Source organism: Podarcis erhardii (assembly GCF_964252035.2).
Source record: "Podarcis erhardii genome assembly, chromosome: 2".
Taxonomy (NCBI): domain Eukaryota; kingdom Metazoa; phylum Chordata; class Lepidosauria; order Squamata; family Lacertidae; genus Podarcis; species Podarcis erhardii.
In genome coordinates, this window is record NC_138498.1 from 28,790,749 (window position 1) to 28,810,123 (window position 19,375).

General features: G+C 46.2%; 1 protein-coding gene across 1 annotated transcript in view; it reads left to right on the plus strand.

The window, feature by feature from the left end:
- Positions 1 to 19,375, plus strand: part of LOC309334918 (dynein axonemal intermediate chain 2-like) — an 82,570-nt gene that overhangs the window by 47,773 nt on the left and 15,422 nt on the right. Inside the window, exons 14-19 of the mRNA XM_081849690.1 lie at positions 5,496 to 5,606; positions 7,414 to 7,501; positions 8,368 to 8,504; positions 14,446 to 14,571; positions 16,381 to 16,575; positions 18,264 to 18,410. Of these exons, the coding sequence (XP_081705816.1) occupies positions 5,496 to 5,606; positions 7,414 to 7,501; positions 8,368 to 8,504; positions 14,446 to 14,571; positions 16,381 to 16,575; positions 18,264 to 18,410 (804 nt within the window). The remainder of the gene's footprint in view (positions 1 to 5,495; positions 5,607 to 7,413; positions 7,502 to 8,367; positions 8,505 to 14,445; positions 14,572 to 16,380; positions 16,576 to 18,263; positions 18,411 to 19,375) is intronic.

Below are 19,375 nucleotides of genomic sequence, written 5' to 3' on the forward strand. Positions count from 1 at the left end.
TTAAAGGGGAAGAGGAGGAGGAGGAGACCATCCTCTTTGTCAGTGTCCCTCTCCCTAGAAGGTCACCTTCCCTCTCTCTTCCTTCAGATCCTCTGCACAAACCTCAGGACAGAATCGCACAGAGGCCCATTTGTCCAAGTGAAGTTATGAGGCCGGCCAATTGAATTTTTGGCGTTGCTCACAAAGCGCCCATGAATGGCCCCTGAAACAATGCCCTGCTTCTTCGGGCACAATGGGCAAGAGAGCTGCCAACAGCACAGGCTGTTCTTGTTGCTGAGAGTTACCTGTGGCTCCACCTGAAAGAGAGTAACCATTCAAATCCCAGTCCTGAGAGGAAGGAGGGAGAGGGAGACAACACATCCCTAACCTCAGAGAAATTTATTTAAAATTGTGATATGTCCCAGGGTGCGTCACAACAACATTAGCAACAACATTAAAAACAGTTTTAAACAAATTTAAAATGCAAGAATAGGGTGGGGCCTAAACGCAGGGCTTTTTTATCAGCCAAACTGAGTTCTGGCACCTCTCAGGTTGGTGCAATTGCCACTGTAAGAGAACAAGGGAAGCATTCGTGGTGAGTTCTTCTGGCACCTTTTTTTCTGGAAAAATAGCACTGCTTTAAAGTACCTGTTATGTATTCAGTGGTCTGTGTTTGCCTGAGCTTAAGTCTGGACTAAGGATTCTGAGCCCCTGTGTTCTGATATCCAATCACAGAACATTTCAGGATCTGGGCCTCTGCCATTGGCCCTTAAACTCTGAGTCATGATTCGCAGCTTGGAAGTTTAGACAACCAATCACGTTGGGAATGGGAGTGGCCCAGGCCACCAGAAATGTATACAAGCAGTTGCTTTGCCCCTGTTGTCCAGTTCTGTTAGTTCAATGAAAGTTATTAGTGTTATCACTGTGTCCTGCCACGTGGGAACCCACCTACATTTCAGTACCCATCTCAAATGTTGAAGGCCAGAGGAAATGTGTGTTTGAGTTAACATAGTATTTAGAGTCTTATCCTGTCAGGAATTCAAATCCGCAACTGATTTCTGAGGCATGCCATATGCATGCGGGATCCTTCCAGCCCGTTCCATGTAGATTCCAACCACGAATTGAAATTGTGGAGCAGGAAAATGGGGTTGTGGGGGTGGAGGAGCAGCTATACTGAACTGCATTCAATGCTTAAAGATAAAAGTCGCTCCTTCGCTTTGTCTTGGGTTCTTCCCCCTTCTCAATCCTTCCTTCCTCCCTCTGCTTTGCTGCTGTGTCTGCTCAGAGCTATTTGTGCCCCATTTGCAACCATTTCTACCTGATTAATGTAAGAGAATGGTAAAAGGTAAAGGTAAAGGACCCCTGGCCAGTTAAGTCCGGTCAAAGGCGACTATGGGGTTGCGGCGCTCATCTCACTTTCAGGCCAATGGAGCCGATGTTTGTCCACAGACAGCATTCCGGGTCATGTGGCCAGCATGACTAAACCGCTTCTGGTGCAACAGAACTCTGTGATGGAAACCAGAGCGCACAGAAACACTGTTTACCTTCCCACTGCAGCGGTACCTATTTATCTACTTGCACTGGCATGCTTTCGAACTGCTAGGTTGGCAGGAACTGGGACAGAGCAATGGGAGCTCACTCGGTTGCGGGGATTCGAACCACTGACCTTCTGATCGGCAAAACCAAGAGGCTCAGTGGTTTAGACCACAGTGGTAATGTCAGAGAATGGTAATGTGGCTTCAGTGGCATTGAAATCCTTTTACATGGCTCTTGCTGTAAATGCTCGCAATTGGAGCTATTGATTGACTGAGTTTATACTCAGTGATAAGAAGAAGAAGAAGAGTTTGGATTTGATATCCCACCTTATCACTACCCTAAGGAGTCTCAAAGCAGCTAACAATCTCCTTTCCCTTCCTCCCCCACAACAAACACTCTGTGAGGTGAGTGAGGCTAAGAGGCTTCAGAGAAGTGTGACTAGCCCAAGGTCACCCAGCAGCTGCATGTGGAGGAGCGGGGAATCAAACCCTGTTCACCAGATTATGAGTCTAGCGCTCTTAACCACTACACCACACTGGCATAAGGATCTTAAAAGGAGAATAATATTGGTGGAAGATTCTGACATGCTGGGGAATCCCCAAGATATGTTCCTTAAGTTATTTATTTACCATACTCAACTTCCCATTCTTCCTCCAATGAGCTTAAGGCGCTGCTTAGGTGTTTCTTTCCATGTTCATTTCATCCTCACAACAACCATGCGTGGTTGGTAATTAAGGCTGACCCTGGCTCAAAGTAACCCTGGCTGAGTGGGGATCTGTTTGTTAGAGTGTGGTGCTGATCATGCCAAAGTTGCAGGTTTGATCCCCATACGGGACAGCTGCATATTCCTGCCTTGCAGGGGGTTGGAATAGATGATCCTCGTGGGTCCCTTCTAACTCTACAATTCTACAATATGGCAATACCACGCTGGTTAATTTATCCCAAGCCACCCTTTTCTTTTTATCTGCTGCCTGCCTACTATGGTGATTGCCTTACACACCGGCCCCTTTTAAGGCCTCTTGGAGATGGTGAAACCCAACCTAACGTTGCCGTCTAGGGCAATCTGATCTCTGCACACACAAGGATGACAAGCTGCTCTCACAGGGGGACAGATGCTGACATCTACTGTGCCATCGGTAGCTACTTTTGTAGCAGGTATCCAGTTCTGTCTCTAAACGGTTGAACTGGGGAAAGGAGAGGCTTCCCATCATCGGCGAAAGCTCTTAAGTGCCAGAGGTCTCAGGAAGAGGGGCTGGCATTTGGCATTACATAACCATCCCCAAACCGAGAGACAAATCTTAGCAGTCGTTCCCGGAAGGCCAAGCTGCAGCACTGAGGTAAAATCTCTCTGGGATTCAAGTTCATTTAGCCAGGTACTAGCTCCAAAGAGAATAAGGCTGTGTACACAGTATGCATTTAAAGCACATTCAAAGCACATTCGTTCCCTTCAAAGAATTGTGGGCACTGTAGTTTGTCCCTCACAGTTACAGTTCCCATTAACGCTCAGCATAAACTACAGTGCCCAGAATTCTTTGTGAGGGATGGATGTCCTTTAATGGTTTAGTGTGTACTTAGCCATAGCCTCATTTCTGCCCAAAGAAAGCAAATCCTTAAATACAAATCCAATAGTTTCATTCCCCTTTCCAGAATCTAGCAAAAAAATAATAATCCCCAAATACACTGCAACCCATAGCAGATACATACTTTACAACATTTCTCCAAGGAAAATAGAGGTGTCCTATAATGACAACAATAAGAATGTTATTATTTATATCCCAGCCACCCTAAAAAAACCAAAAACATTAAAAGACTTCCCTACACAGGGCTGCCTTCAGATGTCTTCTAAAGGTTGTGTAGTTGCATAACTCCATATCCTCCAACATTTCTCCCATGAAAATAGGGACGTCCTAAGGAAAAGTGGGTACATTCTGGGATCAAATCAGAATCTGGGACGGCTTCTGTAAATCTGGAAAATAGGGGCAATTGGAGGGTCTGCAATTGTAGGTGCCAGTAAGGAACCAAGGCTGAATACCCTTCCCAACACTGCTGACTCCATAGCACAACAGTTCAGCAATGCATACATACACACCCACACGCTTTCCCACCCACACCCATATCCCTTAGTGGCTACCGATCTGCTTGGGATTAAGCCCAGCAAACAGACACCTGATCTAAGACCAGCAATGGCATCCGCACGGCTAGTATGGACCTGTCCCCTTTGTCATATCAGATTAGGGTTGGAAGGGATCAGAGAAAAGCACAAAGGAAGATTAATGATCCACAGGCAGGTGGGTAGAACACCTGCATTCAGGATAACAGCCAGTGTGGAAGCTCTAATACAGTGGTGTCCAAACTTTTTCCCAAAGAGGGCCAGATTTGATGAAGTGAAGGGCCGTGAGGGCCGACCAACCAAAGGGCCAACCAAGGTTGTTGACTTTTTTTAGGATTGAAGTTGTTGACCTTTTTTAGGATTTTACCCCAAAGTTGGTGAGGTTTTTTGGGATTGAAGTTGGTGAGGTTTTTTTAGGATTTTACCCTAGAAAATAGGCTGCCACGGGGGCCAGATTCAGCCGAATTAGGCCCCCGTAACAGACTTTGGACATGCCTGCTCTAATAGCTATTGTATTTCTCTCTCTCTCTCTCTCTGCTACTTCCATTCTGTTTTATTTCACTGTCTAACACTCTTCTATTCCATCCTTCCAGTTTTCCTGATTCCCTTCAGGTCAGATCTACCTGCCTTGTGGGAGGGACCACAGCTCAATGGGAAAGAGAACATCCTTTGCATGCAGAAAGTCTGAGCATTCCATCACTGGTGCACCCAGTTAAAAGGAGCTGGTAGCAGTCGACTAAGACCCTTTGAGGATATCTGCTCCTCCACTGGGTGACAAGCTTGTGAACACACCACTGGGCTAGTGTGATGATATATAAGTTAGCACTGAGGCAGCCCAGAAGGCTCCCCCACATCAGATCCCAACCCTCCTCCTAGCAGATTTTTATTCTGCTGGGTATTTCCCAGCTTATTACCACTGTGCAGTCTAATTAGTTAGAAGCCAGTTCACAGTTGCAGTCTTAGTGCTCAAGGGATCCTGGTGTGCTATGCAGCTTATTAAAAGCTTCTGTACCTTGAGGGACATGATTTCGGAGATAGGGAGGGAGAAACAGGCAGAGAAGCTTTAGTTGGTGCAGCTACCTTGGGCAGAACTTCAATATTTCATTGGCTATGGGCTGTAGGTGGTTCCTAAGTTTGGAAACCACTGCTCTAAGGGATGTCAGCATGATGGCACTTTATTGCTTCCTTCTAGCAGGGGGGCAAATCTTGTTATAGTGGTACCTTGGTTCTCAAACTTAATCCGTTCTGGAAGTCCGTTCCAAAACCAAAGCGTTCCAAAACCAAGGCACGCTTTCCCATAGAATCCATAGAATGGATTCATCCATTCCATACTTTTAAAAACAACCCCTAAAATAGCAACTTAACATGAATTTTACTAACGAGACCATTGATCCATAAAATGAAAGCAATAAACAATGTACTGCAGTCACACAATGAAGCAATCAGTAGCTGAACTGGGTTCCACACAGTCATAAAAACAAACAAAAAAGAGCTGCAAAAACAAAAACGCAAAATAAATAGCAAGAACAGACAGACCTCAGTATAACACACAAAACGGAAGTGTGGCACTCAAATCGGAAGCGTAACGCTCAAAACGGAGCACGTTCGGCTTCCAAAAAAAGTTCACAAATTGGAACACTTGCTTCTGGTTTTGCAGTGTTTGGGTTCCAAGTTGTTTGAGTACCAAGGCGTTTGAGAACCAAGGTACCACTGTACTCTGGCAGCAGGGCGACTCTCCTCTGGGCCAAGTAAGAACTGGTGCACACATTTTCTCTTCCGCTTTACAGCTGTTTGCTTGCGGTTTGCTTCCATTTCTCCAGTGTAATGTGTATCAAAAAGATCCCGTCACTTTTTTCTTTTTCTTTTGCAGATGGTCGTTCTGATGGACCCAATGGAGGACCCTGATGACGTGCTCCGCGCCAACCGCTCACGAGAGAAGTCCTATATGTTTGATGTAGCCTTTGATTTTGCTGCTACCCAGGTAAATAAGTAGGACGAACATGTATACCTAGTTACCCAGGGACCTGATCCCAAAGTACATGTGATGTGGCGATAGGCACATGCATTGGTTTCCTGGCTGATCCAAGGGATCCTGGGGTGGAAGAGCTAAATATTTCCCCGGGGGGGTGGGGGGTGTTTTTTTCTGTTCTTAATCACCCTCCCCCTTTTCACCCAACAGAAGAAACGTAAAGTACCCTTATATTTTCCCCGGCACAAATAAAAAACCAGCTGCGAAGCTTAGAGTGGGGAAATTCCCAGAGGAAAAAGGGTTCACCAATTCCTCCCTGTTCCTCAGTTCCCAATCACAACCTCCCCAGAGCTGCTTTTGATAAGAAAGATAACTGGGGGAGTGTTACACGGATCTGCCATAAAACGTATGGTCCCAGATCTAAGGCACCTCTGACATCCCAGCCTTGCCTTCCAACCTGTCTCAGGTGTGGTGGCAGGTGGCATGCCTGGGGCAAACCACAAGCTCCCCTTTCAGCAGGCTCCATTTCAAGCTAATTTGCACGTTGCTGTGAAACTGGAGCTCCTTGAGTGAGATCTGCCATTCATCTTGCCAGTTCTTGCTCCTGAAGTGAGAGGTGGTAAGGGGCTGAGATGGAGAAGGAGCAGTGAGTAAGGAGAGAACATTGTGGGACGGAAGTGACTGAGAGCGCATGACTACAAGGCCGCCTCCACTCCATCAATTAGAGCACTCTTATTCTACCTTAAGAGTCAATGCTTCCCCCAAAGAATCCTGGGAACTTTAGTCTTAAGTGTTCCCTTAAACAGAGCCTGGTAGATCCTGCCCATGATATTGTGCAGTTGCACTGTGTGATCTGAGGGCTGCATCCAGCATCCTCTCTGAGCTTGGAAGCACTCCTGGGCATTCTTTTTCGGTTGCCACAATACTCCTTCAGGACATCCCCCCAAAAATGGATGCACCAAGAGATCACTTGTGTTGTCTCTAATTGGGCTGGCTCTGGATCCCAGTTTGTTTGCTTAATAAGAATAATATTTTATTATTTATACACCGCCCACCTGGCTGGGTTGCCCCAGCCGCTCTGGGAGGCTTCCAACGCATGTTAAAACATAACCAAACATCAGACATTAAAAACTGCCTTCAGATGCCTTCTAAAAGTTTTGTCGTTCTTTATCTCCTTGACATCTGGTGGGAAGGCGTTCCAGAGGGAGGGCGCCACTGCCAAGAAGGCCCTCTGCCTGGTTCCTTGTAACTTCTCTTCCCACAATGAGGGAACCACCAGAGGGCCCTCAGAGCTGGACCTCAGTGTCCGGGCTGAGCGATGGGGGTGGAGACGCTCCTTCAGACATACAGGACTGAGGCCGTTTACTCAGTAAATTTTAAAAGCATCATAAGCTTTATTTTTAAAAGGCAAAACCGCATAAAACCAACTCAGATTCATGGCTAAATAGTTGTCTTAAGGAATGCAGTTTCTTATTGCCTTTGGAGGGCTCTGTTATACTAGTGGCGTAGGGTGGGTTGTCAGCAAGGCAAGTAATTTGCGCCCCCTAACCCGTGGTTTTTAGTAGGGGCAGAGAGCTGCGAGTGCGAGCGCGTGCCCCCCCCAGATGTTGCGCCCGGTGCGGCCGGCACCCCCTGCACCCCCCACGCTACGCCACTGTGTTATAGTTATACTATGCTGGAAGCAGCAAAGAGTAGGTGGTGTTAGAGAAAAGTCAAAGTCATTGCCACCTGCTGCCTCATATTGAGCTATTTGTTTCCACTGCCTTCCTGGAAACAGGATGTTTCTTTGCTACCCTCTTCTGTTCCCCTCCTCTTTCAGGATATGGTCTACCGTGCCACCACCAAAGGCCTCATTGAAGGTGTCATCTCTGGCTACAACGCTACTGTTTTTGCCTATGGCCCCACTGGTAAGAAAACAGGCTCATATGGGAACGTGAGACACCGTCTCTTCTCACTGTAGGGACCAAGGTCTATAGGCTGCTCTCGGCATGGACTGTTTTAGTTCTGAAAGCAATGGGACAAGCCTCAGAACTGCTCCCTTTCTCATGGGACCCCAGACTCTATTCTCCATGTGTGAGGAAGGGTCAAAAGAAGCCATTTCTAGACCCAGGGCTGAATTCTAAGTAATGGCTCTAAGAGGAGTGAATCTGGATCTAGACAGGGAAGAGGGAGTCGGAGAGAGGGAGCCTGAGAGCAGATTTGTGTGAGCACCCCAAAAACTAAATAAAAGACATGACCTCAGATCTCAAGCCTTCAAGCACCCTATGTTAACGAAACAAGGGCCTTGTCCACTTCTGTGTGGTGGTTTTTCAAGCGCACCACGTTACCATTAGAAAACCATCCTTTGGCTAACAGCAGAGCAAATCCAAAGCATAAAAGTAGTGTAAACGCCCTTGCACATCCTTGAGCAAAGTCCTTTTTGTACTATCTTCTCATCTTAATTCCAGCACACCATATTCATTCCAGATAAGACCAGTCTCTGTTCCATAAAAGACATGTTAGCCTCCATAGTCTTGTCCCTGTGCTTTTCTGAACACAGAAGGTGAGGAGCTGGACACCCAGAAATCCATTTATTATGCAGGTCAATACAGTTCATCTTGACCAGTGGTTTTTAGTATATTGAAAATGACCTTTGTTAGGAAGGAAAGAGCTTAAGGAGCAAACGTGTTCCTTTCAAGAAGAAACCTAATAAGATGAAGATCCAACTTTGGGTGGCCCTAAACTGGAAACATGTTACCAATTCATCCTTTCCCTACTTTCCTCTCACCCTCAGGCTGTGGAAAGACCTATACCATGCTTGGCACAGACAATGAACCTGGCATTTATGTGCGAACGCTCAACGACCTCTTCCGTGCTATTGAGGAGACCAGTGACGACATGGACTACAAGGTGTCTATGTCCTATTTGGAGGTGGGTCACCTTGGAAGCAGGGTGTGGGTGCGAAAGATGGCCTATCTCTGGAGTTGTCAGCATGGCGCCCATGGGCACAAGGGCACCATTGAAGTCTTCTCCTGGTCTCCACAAATGTCTCCCCCATGACAGTTTTCACCCTATGTAAAAATTATGTTGATCTTGGGTCAGTATTTTTATGGTGCTGGCAAGGACCATATCTATTTATTTATTTTTACTGCATGGTCCACCAATGTAATTTATATTTTGATGAGGACTGGGTGAGGGCTGCGCAAAATAATGCAAATGAAGAAAGATCAGTTTTAATCATACGTGATTCAGCTTTTACCTAGACTCCATGGGAAATAAAAGAATATGTGTGTGCACAGATATTTTCTGTTTTTCTATCTGCTCAGGGCAAGGAGGGAAGAGACGGGGGGGAAGCAACGCCAGAATGGGGGTGCCCATAGCGCTCTGTCCAAATTCCAAAGGTGCCCACAGAAAGCTTGATGAGCTAGCCATCATGGCCCAGAACTGGAGGGGAATCGCTGCCCGATAATGCTGTTTCGTTTCCCATTTCCTGTGTGCTGAGACACACAGCTGTTTTTGAGGTGTGTCCCAAGTTAGAGCTGCTTCCCATATAGTTGTTCCTTGCTTACAGGGGAGCGTGCAAGAAACAAGCTGGAGATTTTCCTGAAGCACATCCTTGCAAAATGTACACAAGCAGCAGAGCTACACTGAAGCTGGGTGGCAAAGGCATACAGTGGTACCTCGGGTTACAGACGCTTCAGGTTATAGACTCCACTAACTGCCTTGGGCTTGCCGATCAGAAGGTCGGTGGTTCGAATCCCCGCGGCGGGGTGAGCTCCCGTTGTTTGGTCCCAGCTCCTGCCCACCTAGCAGTTCGAAAGCACATCAAAGTGCAAGTAGATAAATAGGTACTGCTCCGGCAGGAAGGTAAACGGCGTTTCCGTGCGCTGCTCTGGTTCACCAGAAGCAGCTTAGTCATGCTGGCCACATGACCCAGAAGCTGTACACCGGCTCCCTTGGCCAATAAAGCGAGATGAGTGCCGCAACCCCAGAGTCAGTCACGACTGGACCTAATGGTCAGGGGTCCCTTTACCTTTTTTAACCCAGAAATAGTACCTTGGATTAAGAACTTTACCTCAGAATGAGAACAGAAATCGTGCTCCGGCTGCAGGAGGCCCCATTAGCTAAAGTGGTACCTCAAGTTAAGAACGGTTTCAGGTTAAGAACGGACCTCCAGAACGAATTAAGTTCTTAACTAGAGATACCACTGTACTTACTTTCACATTGTCGTGATGATGTGCATGCCTTCCGCCTTAAACCCTTGCGTGGGAAAAGATTGCATTCACAATCGAAGCACCACCCTGCCTTGAAATCTTGCTGTTGTCTCAAGTGTTCCTACCCCTTCCTGTACCCCATAACTTGACTCTTCTCTGGCAGCCCCCCCCATCCCTTCCGCCTTTATGGCTGGTGTGCACAAGGTCCTGGGTGCAGATAATCGCCTTGGCAACACACCTAGTATAATATTGACACTCATTAGCAGCTTGGAACAACCAGCAATAAAGCTAAGAGACTGGAAAAGCACCACTGGGACATGAGCGCTGCAGTCCCTTTGTTCTTCTTTCCAACTTTAAGAGAAAACTGGAGTTTGGCAGTTGTGGGGGAGAAGGGAAGAGAAGGCGAAGGAAATTAGCCATCATCTGCCCATCTTTGCTTCTGGCATCCTCTCTATGCAAGAACCCAGCTCTCAGTAGCCTCTGTTCCTCAAATCAAATCTCTCTCTTTTTTTTTTAAAAAAGAAAAGAATATTTTATCTTTTCACATATAGAAAGTTACATTTGTTACTCAACAGTTATACAGTGGTGCCCCACAAGACGAATGCCTTGCAAGACAAAAAACTCGCTAGATGAAAGAGTTTTCCGTCTTTTGAGGTGCTTCACAAGACGAATTTCCCTATGGGCTTGCTTCGCAAGACAAAATGTCTTGCGAGTTCTTGCGAGTTTTTTCCCTTTCCCCCCCTTTTTCTAAGCCACTAAGCCACTAATAGCTGCTAAGCCGCTAATAGCCGCTAATAGCCGCTAAACCGCTAATAGCGCTAAGCCGCTAAGCCGCTAATAGCCGTGCTTCGCAAGACAAAAAACCGCAAGACGAAGAGACTCGCAGAACGGATTAATTTCGTCTTGCGAGGCACTACTGTATTCCAAATTCAACAAAACTAGTGACTTCCCGCTCACCCAGCATCAATGTTTATAACCCAAATTAAAATGCGTTTTAAGGTTCTGCCTTCTCTCATTTCATCCTCTCTAACATGTTTCTTAATGTATTCTGCCATTTTCTTACATTCAAACCCTGCGGTGGTCTTTGCATATGGGAAATAACTTTTTATATACACTAGAAATGGTTTTCAGTCTTTTTTAAAAGATTCTAAATTTGTGTCTTTTATCAGTGCCATCATTTTTGCCATCTCTGCGTATTCCAAGATTTTTTAATCAGCCATTCTTCCTTTGAGGTTGTTCTCTCTCCTCCTTCCATCTCTGAGCATAACAGAATCCTTGTCACTGTAGTCACATACCTAAATACCATTGAGGCTTTCTTTGGGATTTCGCTGTCTAGTATCCCCAAGCAGGAAGGATTCTGGCCTCTTGGGAAAAGCAGGGTTGCCATACACCCAGAATTTCCTGGACATATCCAGAATATTGCAGTTGGAAGCAGTGTCTGGGTAGAAATCAGCAAAATGTCCGGGAAATTCACATTTCAGTAGTGCCATTTTTGCTAATTTTCCATAAAATAACTCAAAAACAACAAAACTCAACAACTTTGGCAAAATTGTTATTATTATTGTTGTTGTTGTTACTATTATTATTATTCAACAACTTTTGAAATATAGCAACTTTAAGGAAAAGTCACTTGAATTTTTTTCTTAATTTCATTATACAGTGGTACCTCGGTTATCAAACGTAATCTGTTCCGGAAGACCGCTCGACTTCTGAAACGTTTGACAACCAAGGCGCTATTGTCGGTCAGCAAATTCCTTTTAAAAAATGGATAAACTCGCCTCAGAATCCATTCAACTTCCGAGGTGCGTTCGAAAACTGAAGCATTCACTTCCGGGTTGTCAGCATTCGAGTTTCGAATTGTTCAGCTTCCAAAGCATTCGACAACTGAGGTTTCATTGTATACCATGTCTCAAAAGGCTCTCTCTCTCTCTCTTTTTAATAACTTTTTTTATTTTCCAAAAATAACAAGGGGGGGGGGAATCATAAACAAATTTTTAAACCACAATTTTTTTTGGTCAACTTCCCTCCACTCCCCACTTGGTTCCTTTATAATATACTTGTTCATGCACATCCATAAAACCTTATATACTTAACAATCCAATTTTAAAACCTTCTTCATCTTATTACAAGTGACTTTTAAAAGTTATACTAATGTAAAAATCTATACATAAAGCTTAAAAAAATATGCATTGAACAGTTACCCTTTTTTGTAATAATTTGTCCTGCATAATTCAGTAATTTATTTTGCCAATCTTCTTCTTTATCTTCTTTGGCTGAGGCTTCTTCCTTCTGAAGGGGCTTTGAAAGGCTCCCTCTCAATGCTTATTCAGAAGATTTCACCTATGGAAACCATAGGGTCTTGTTTTGTTTTCACACGTTGAGTGGGGCACCTGTATGTATTTGTTATGCAAAGCCTTTAGCCCAAATCTCCCCCATGTTGATCCAAACTGACTTCAATACATGGCAGAAATATCTGTGCTACTGCCTTGCTACAGGCTATAGGCTGAACAATAATGTGAATAGGGTCTTAGACTGCATCTTTAACTTTCTAGTGCAAATTGGATGCCAGCAGGAGAGACAGCTCTAATGCAGTCCTTATTGACACTTCTGGTATTGAATTTATTGATTGCCTGACGCATTAATGGCCAATGCCAGGAATCTTGACATTTACTGTAGGTTTGATGGGAGATATCTGCAAGGAGTCATGGCCAGCAGTGGTTTTCAGGGTTGTTTCCTTGCTTGCTTTTAAGCTAACACAGCAATTCAGGCGGAGTGTCATTGCAAATGGAGCCTTCTATGGCCCAACAAGCAATTGCAGCTATGATTCCAGGGTCCCTTTTGGGGAGAGAATGTGGGGAGCAGAGTTTGAAGCAGTCCTCAAATGTGGCTCTGTGATCCAGCTTCTCAGTGACCTTGTGTCCGATTCTAATAGCCAGTCCTGCAGCCATAGGCAGACTCTTGTGGGAGACAAGAGTGACATCTTACCTACTTGTGAGCGGCATGCAAGGGGAAGAAGGTTCTAATAAACATTTCTTTTGCCAACGTATATAGTTCATTTGTTCCTCTCTTGCACCAAAAAGAGAAAATACTGCCAGATGCTCTGTGCAGAACAAGGAAGTAATAAATCAGCACACTTGCATCGTAGTCTAGGCCACGGCATAGATAGATAGATATCAACACTGCAAATCATCCCTTCTGTTTCTGATGCTCTTGCTTATGAAGCCAAATTGGGAGCACTCACAAACAAGAGCGAGGTATCATCGGGCATGGGGAATTCCTGTGGCTTGCAAAAGTACAGAAAATATTGGGGGGGGGGACTTTAAGGGGCAGGGCTGTTGACATTTCTAATCCACCTTAAGGAACAGGTATGGGATTGTTATGTGTCACATGTCCGTTTACATTCCAGCACAGTATGCTGGGAACTTCTGTTTGTGTATAGCTTTTGCTTTTAGCTGTTCTCTCTGAGACGACATGAGAGAGAGACGACATGTTTCTTTGTCCTGATTTATGATTAATAAATCTGTAGTTGTAGTATGCTTCCACAAGCCTCACGCCTATTCTGTGTATGCAGTTCGATCTGCTGATAGTGTGCCCTGGCTGAGTAAGCCTGGGTCACTGATTTACGTCAGAGCAGAGGTGATGGCCTTTGCACTGGGCCGCTGGAAGGAGACGGCCCAGCCAGGGCAAGCCAGCTGGCCTCCCGGCCCTCTTCATGCTGACAAGGGCATCCCCTTCCCCAACAGACCAAGTTTGGACATATCATGCTGATTGACAGTTGTGGTGGTGATGAGGAGACACACAAGAAACTGGTGAGGTCGGGGGGAATGCAAGGGAATAGCTAAGATCCTGAACAGTTATCATTCCACACTGCGACCCTTTGCTTCTGTTCCCACTGGCAAAAACTTGTTCTAAACCCAATTGGCTACTGGAACATTTCCCCAAGGAACTTTCAGGAACTGTAGGTGGGATGCTGAGAATTTTGTTTTAGCTCAATTCATTTGTTAACCTGATAGTGTGCTTCCTGCAGACACATTGTACCACATCAGCTTCTACGAAGGGGTGCCCACTAAGGATCTCTTGCTAGCTGAGAAGCTGGAGCTTCAACCAAGGAGAGCTTTACAATGTTCTTAGTCTGACTTGACTAAGCCTCTGGTGAGCCATTGTCTCCAAACCCCATATTGGTGCCTTCTAAAGGTAAAGGTAAAGGGACCCCTGAGCATTAGGTCCAGTCGTGACCGACTCTGGGGTTGCGGCGCTCATCTTGCTTTATTGGCCAAGGGAGCCGGCATACAGCTTCCGGGTCATGTGGCCAGCATGACTAAGCCGCTTCTGGCGAATCAGAGCAGCGCACGGAAACATCGTTTACCTTCCCGTCAGAGCGGTACCTATTTATCTACTTGCACTTTGACGTGCTTTCGAACTGCTAGGTTGGCAGGAACAGGGACCAAGCAACGGGATCCCACCCTGTTGCGGGATTCGAACCGCCGACCTTCTGATCGGCAAGTCCTAGGCTCTGTGGTTTAACCCACTGTGTCCTAGGCTCTGTGGTTTAACCCACAGCGCCACTCACATCCCATATTGGTGCCTTCTAGAACCTGCTAAAAGATAGCTAAGCTGCTTGCAATGGTCCTTCAGCCCCTCTTACTTCCCCCCTCTAGATCTACAATGAGATGATCCGGGACCTGCTGAACCCCTCCCTGGGCTACCTGGATTTACGTGAAGATTCCAAAGGGATAATCCAAGTGGCTGGCATCACGGAAGTGTCTACCATCAACGCTAAGGAGGTGAATGGGAATAAACCAATTATACAACGGGGGAGGAGCAGGAAGCCATAAATTTTGCTGCTGCCAAATGCAGTTTTACAGGATAGTGATCCTGGTTACAAATTTTATGTTCTGAAAGAGCCTGCCATAATTGTGTACCTATCACTGCGACAAGCTGGGGATAATTCTAACTGAAGATCCCAATACTGAATAGCCCTACAGTACTGAATGACATTGCCAACAATGGACAGCCTTGGACAAGACCATTGGTACATCTATCTCAGCTTCTACGTTCCTTCTGTGACCAGGATTGCATGTTTTGCCCTTGTTGTTAGGGACACTGTCAGTGCAGCATCCCCACATAGCATCCTGGTTAATGGCCCACAAATAATCTGACCCTCCCCCCCTTTTTTAATTATTCTGTATTTGTGTTTTTGTTGCTAGAGAGTAAAACCATATTAGTCAATCCAGTTGTTTGTTCTGCTGCTTATGAAGAGGTGAGACAAGCATTAAGGCTGAGTTTGAAAAGGTTATTCTTATTTGCATTTGGATTTAGTTTTTTGAGGCAGGAGGGGGGAAACGTTAGCAGTGATGGAACAAGAAATTCAATATTATTTCCTGGATATTGGTTAAGAGGAGAAAGATATCAGCCCATGACTTCTTGGCAACAGCAGATGCTGTGGTTTTGAGGAATGGACCGGCATGTTTACCTGAACGTCTTGCTGTGTTCAGTGGGGCCTATTCCAGATAAATGAGCATAGGACTGCAGCCTCAGAAGACGTGGGCTACGTACACGTGACAGAATTAAAGCAGATTTTCCCTCCTCCAAAAATCCTGGGAATTGTAGTTTACTCTTTACAGACCTATAACACCTTTAAGAAACTACAGTTCTGAGAATCCTGTGATGGGTGCTTTAAAAGTGTGGTATTGCTGCTTTTCCCCCCACCTGAGGAAAATGACAGATCCATTCACAGAGTTGTTGGGTGTCCCCTTCCCCCTTCTGTTTCCCAGGATGTTCCTCCTTTTCTTTGGTCCTCGACCCCCCAAATCCTCATAACAATTCTCATGAGCTTTACCTCCTTATGTCTTTCCCTGATGACTCCATTTTGGTGCTCTCACCACCTGTGGAGCATCTTCTCATCATCCAACAGGTAGTGGCTTCGCTCTTACAAAACCTTCAATATTTTCAGTTCTTGCACTTTTCTGAGTTGAGGGAAGAGGAGAGAAGAGGTGTATAAACTCCTATTCCTATAGACTCCTGTTCCTGAAGTGTCTGTTCATGTAAATACTGCTATGAAATATTACTACCTCTGGTCCACTCAGGAAAGAGCAGAAAGCAGAAAACTCTGGGATATTGTCTTATGATTTCAATCAAAATAATTTCCCACAATGAGAAAAGTTGGGGATCTTGTAAGTCTGATATGGGAACAATATGGAGAAGGTAGGATGGACATTTCCAAATAATGCCTACAGACACGTCCAGCTGAATATTGGCCTTTGTTTGTGTGAACAGTGACCAAGAGGTCTGCAGGCCAGAATAAACTTGCTCTTTTATTTGCGGTTCCTTAATCCTCTCTGTTTCCAGTGTCACAGGAGTGCCAGAGTTTAAGTAAGCCTCCTGTCAACAATATCCATGGCTCAATTTTACACTGAGGTGGCAAAATTTTGGAAAGTCAAGTGTTCCTAGACTACGGCTCCCATCATCCCTGACCATTGACCATGCTGGCTGGGGATGATGGGAGTCGGAGTTCAACATCTACTGGGCCACAAGTTCCCTGACCATTTTAAGAAGGATGCCTTTGTGCCTTCCGCTGTTTCCCTTCCCTGCAGATCATGCAGCTGTTGATGAAAGGCAACAAGCAGCGTACCCAGGAGCCCACAGCGGCCAACCAGACTTCCTCGCGCTCCCATGCTGTGCTACAGGTGACCGTGCGCCAGAAGAGCCGCGTCAAGAATATTATGCAGGAGGTGCGCGTGGGGCGGCTCTTCATGATCGACTTAGCTGGCTCGGAGCGGGCCTCTCAGGTACGAGCAGAAAGAGGCAGGTTTCTCATCAGGAGGAGCGCACCATGTTAGGCTAGGGCAGGGGTCAGCAACCTTTTTCAGCTGTGGGGTGGTCCACTGTCCCTCAGACCATGTGGTGGGCCGGACTATATTTTGGAAAAAAATATGAACAAATTCCTATGCCCCACAAATAACCCAGAGATGCATTCTAAATAAAAGCACACATTCTACTCATGTGAAAACACAAGGCAGGCCCCACAAATAACCCAGAGATGCATTTTAAATAAAAGGACACATTCTACTCATGTAAAAACACACTGATTCCCAGACCGTTCACAGGCAGGATTGAGAAGGCAATTGGGCCGCAACCAGCCCCCGGGCCTTAGGTTGCCTACCCCTGGTCTAGGGCAATGTTTCCCAAACTTGGGTCTCCAGCTTTTTGGGACTACAACTCCCATCATCCCTAGCTAGCAAGGTCAGGGATAATGGGACTTGTAGTCCAAAAACAGCTGGAGATCCCAGTTTGGGAAACACTGGCCTACAGGGTGCGTATTTCCTGAGCATTGTCTGGAGGCTACGTATTTCCTTAACGTTGTCACTGAAGCCCTCTGGTGCACAGCCTGAACATGTGAGGTCCAAAGTGTGTAGAGGAATGGGCACATCAGCGCCACTCCCAAATCTTTGTGTGTGTGCCAGGTTTGCCTGCTCCACTCCCAAGCGTCACATGTTTAGTGCGAAGAGCTGAAGGGGCTTTTTTCTATTTGCCTGAATGAACTTAATGGGCCACCTCTCAATCGGGAACCTTGATAAGGCAGGCTCTGAAGGGGGAATGCTTAAAAAGTCCGCTTAAGACCTTAAGACCCATGTACCTCTGGGACCGCGTCTCCTGGTATGCCCCATGGAGGACCTTAAGGTCCACAAATAACAATACTCTGGAGGTCCCGAGCCTCAAGGAGGTTATACTGGTTTCAACTAGAGCCAGGGCCTTTTCAGCACTGGCCCCTACTTGGTGGAATGCTCTGTCACAAGTGACTAGAGCCCTGCGGGACTTGACATCTTTCCGCAGGGCCTGCAAGACAGAGCTGTTCTGCCTGGCCTTTGGTTTGGACTCGGACTGACTCTTATGTTTCCCTCCCCTTAAGGTCTTGATTTATCAGCTACTTTGAAATGAGGCTGCATTTTAAATTGCATTTTAACCTGTATTTTAAATTGGTGTCGTCCCCCCTCTTTTTCCTGTTTTTACTGTGATTTTATTGGTGTTAGCTGCCCTGAGCCCGGCTCTGCCTGGGGAGGGCGGGGTATAAATTATTGTTATTGTTGTTGTTATTATTATTATTATTATTATTATTATTATTATTGCTAAATTTGTGAAGGCCGGTGTGAGGAGAGGTATAGCCAGCAATGGGCCTGGGGCCACTGAGTTCATTCTGGTCCCTCTACACACTATGGGTATCCTGTCTGAAGGGGGGCTTGAAAGGAGTTAAAATGAGGAGAGGAGTGGCATTCTTTCCTTCCTGAGACTGCTGCTTTGGAAGAAGCTTGAAAGCTGGAGTCGAGGGCACAAGAAAGCACAGCAAAGACGAGGGCAAGAGATTCCAACCCACTCTCAAAATTGCAGCCGAAGCAAACGTCTCAGCAGGCCCCCTGCTTGGTTTTTCTCGGAACAACGATTCCATTCTTGTGTCCCTCCTACTCTCCTTCTCCCACAGACGCAGAACCGCGGGAAGCGAATGAAGGAAGGCGCTCACATCAACCGCTCCCTGCTGGCCCTTGGCAACTGCATCAATGCGCTCAGTGACAGGGCAGGGGTCAAATATGTCAATTACCGGGATAGCAAGCTCACTCGCCTCCTGAAGGTAGGTCTGCCTGCGGGGTGGGGCTGGCAAGGAGGGTGCCTAATCATACAAGGTGGGCATTGCCCGAATTAAATGATATGTTCTCTCTCACACGTTCACGAGGCAAGGTTGGCTTGCGGGCGAAGGATTTCATGCCAGTGTGCATTGAATTGTAGTCCTTACGCTTAACAACAGCAACAACAAAATGGCGGCAGTCTGGTTCTCGCTACCCCCCGCCCCACACCACAGAGTTTTCTTTTGTCTCCTGTGGGGTGGGGAAGAAAAAACATAGCATATTTGGGGGCTGCGGTCGAGGAAACAAAGGGACAGTGGTGTTCTTCTTCTTAAGGTGACAGAGGTGGGAGGAAGTGGAGAAATTCAAGGTGGGTTTGGTATTGTTGAGAGCCTCATATTTGCCACAACATTTTGTTCCTTCCCTAGTCCTCTCATATTAGGAACCAAACGTCCCTCAATGTAGGCTGGGTGGGATGACAGGACCACAGTGCCCAATCTTGCCCTTGTGTGGAGGCCATGACATGTGATCAACACCCGAGTGTGCCATGGCAAGTAAGGTCAGGTTGGAGTTGCAAGGCTTTATATCACTCCAAGCAAACAACTTGCACTTACAAGATTCGGAACTCAAATGAAACCTTTCATTCCTCTTGGGTCATACTTCCCTGTATCATGCTCTGTACCCTTCCTGAAGAGTTAAGAGACAAAGGCATAGTCCCGTGTTTCCCAAACTTGGGTCTCCGGCTGCCTTGGGACTACAACTCCCATCATCCCTCGCTAGCAAGACTATTGGTCAGGGATGATGGGAATTGTAGTTGAAAAAGCAGATGGAGACACAAGCTTGGGAAACACTGGGTTAGTCCTTTGTCCTGGACATCCTGTAGCCTCTCACTCAGCTACCATCTTGAGTATTCCTTATATTAGTAAGCAGACATTGGGGAGATGAGGCCCCTGATGTCAGTGGAGCCAGGGGA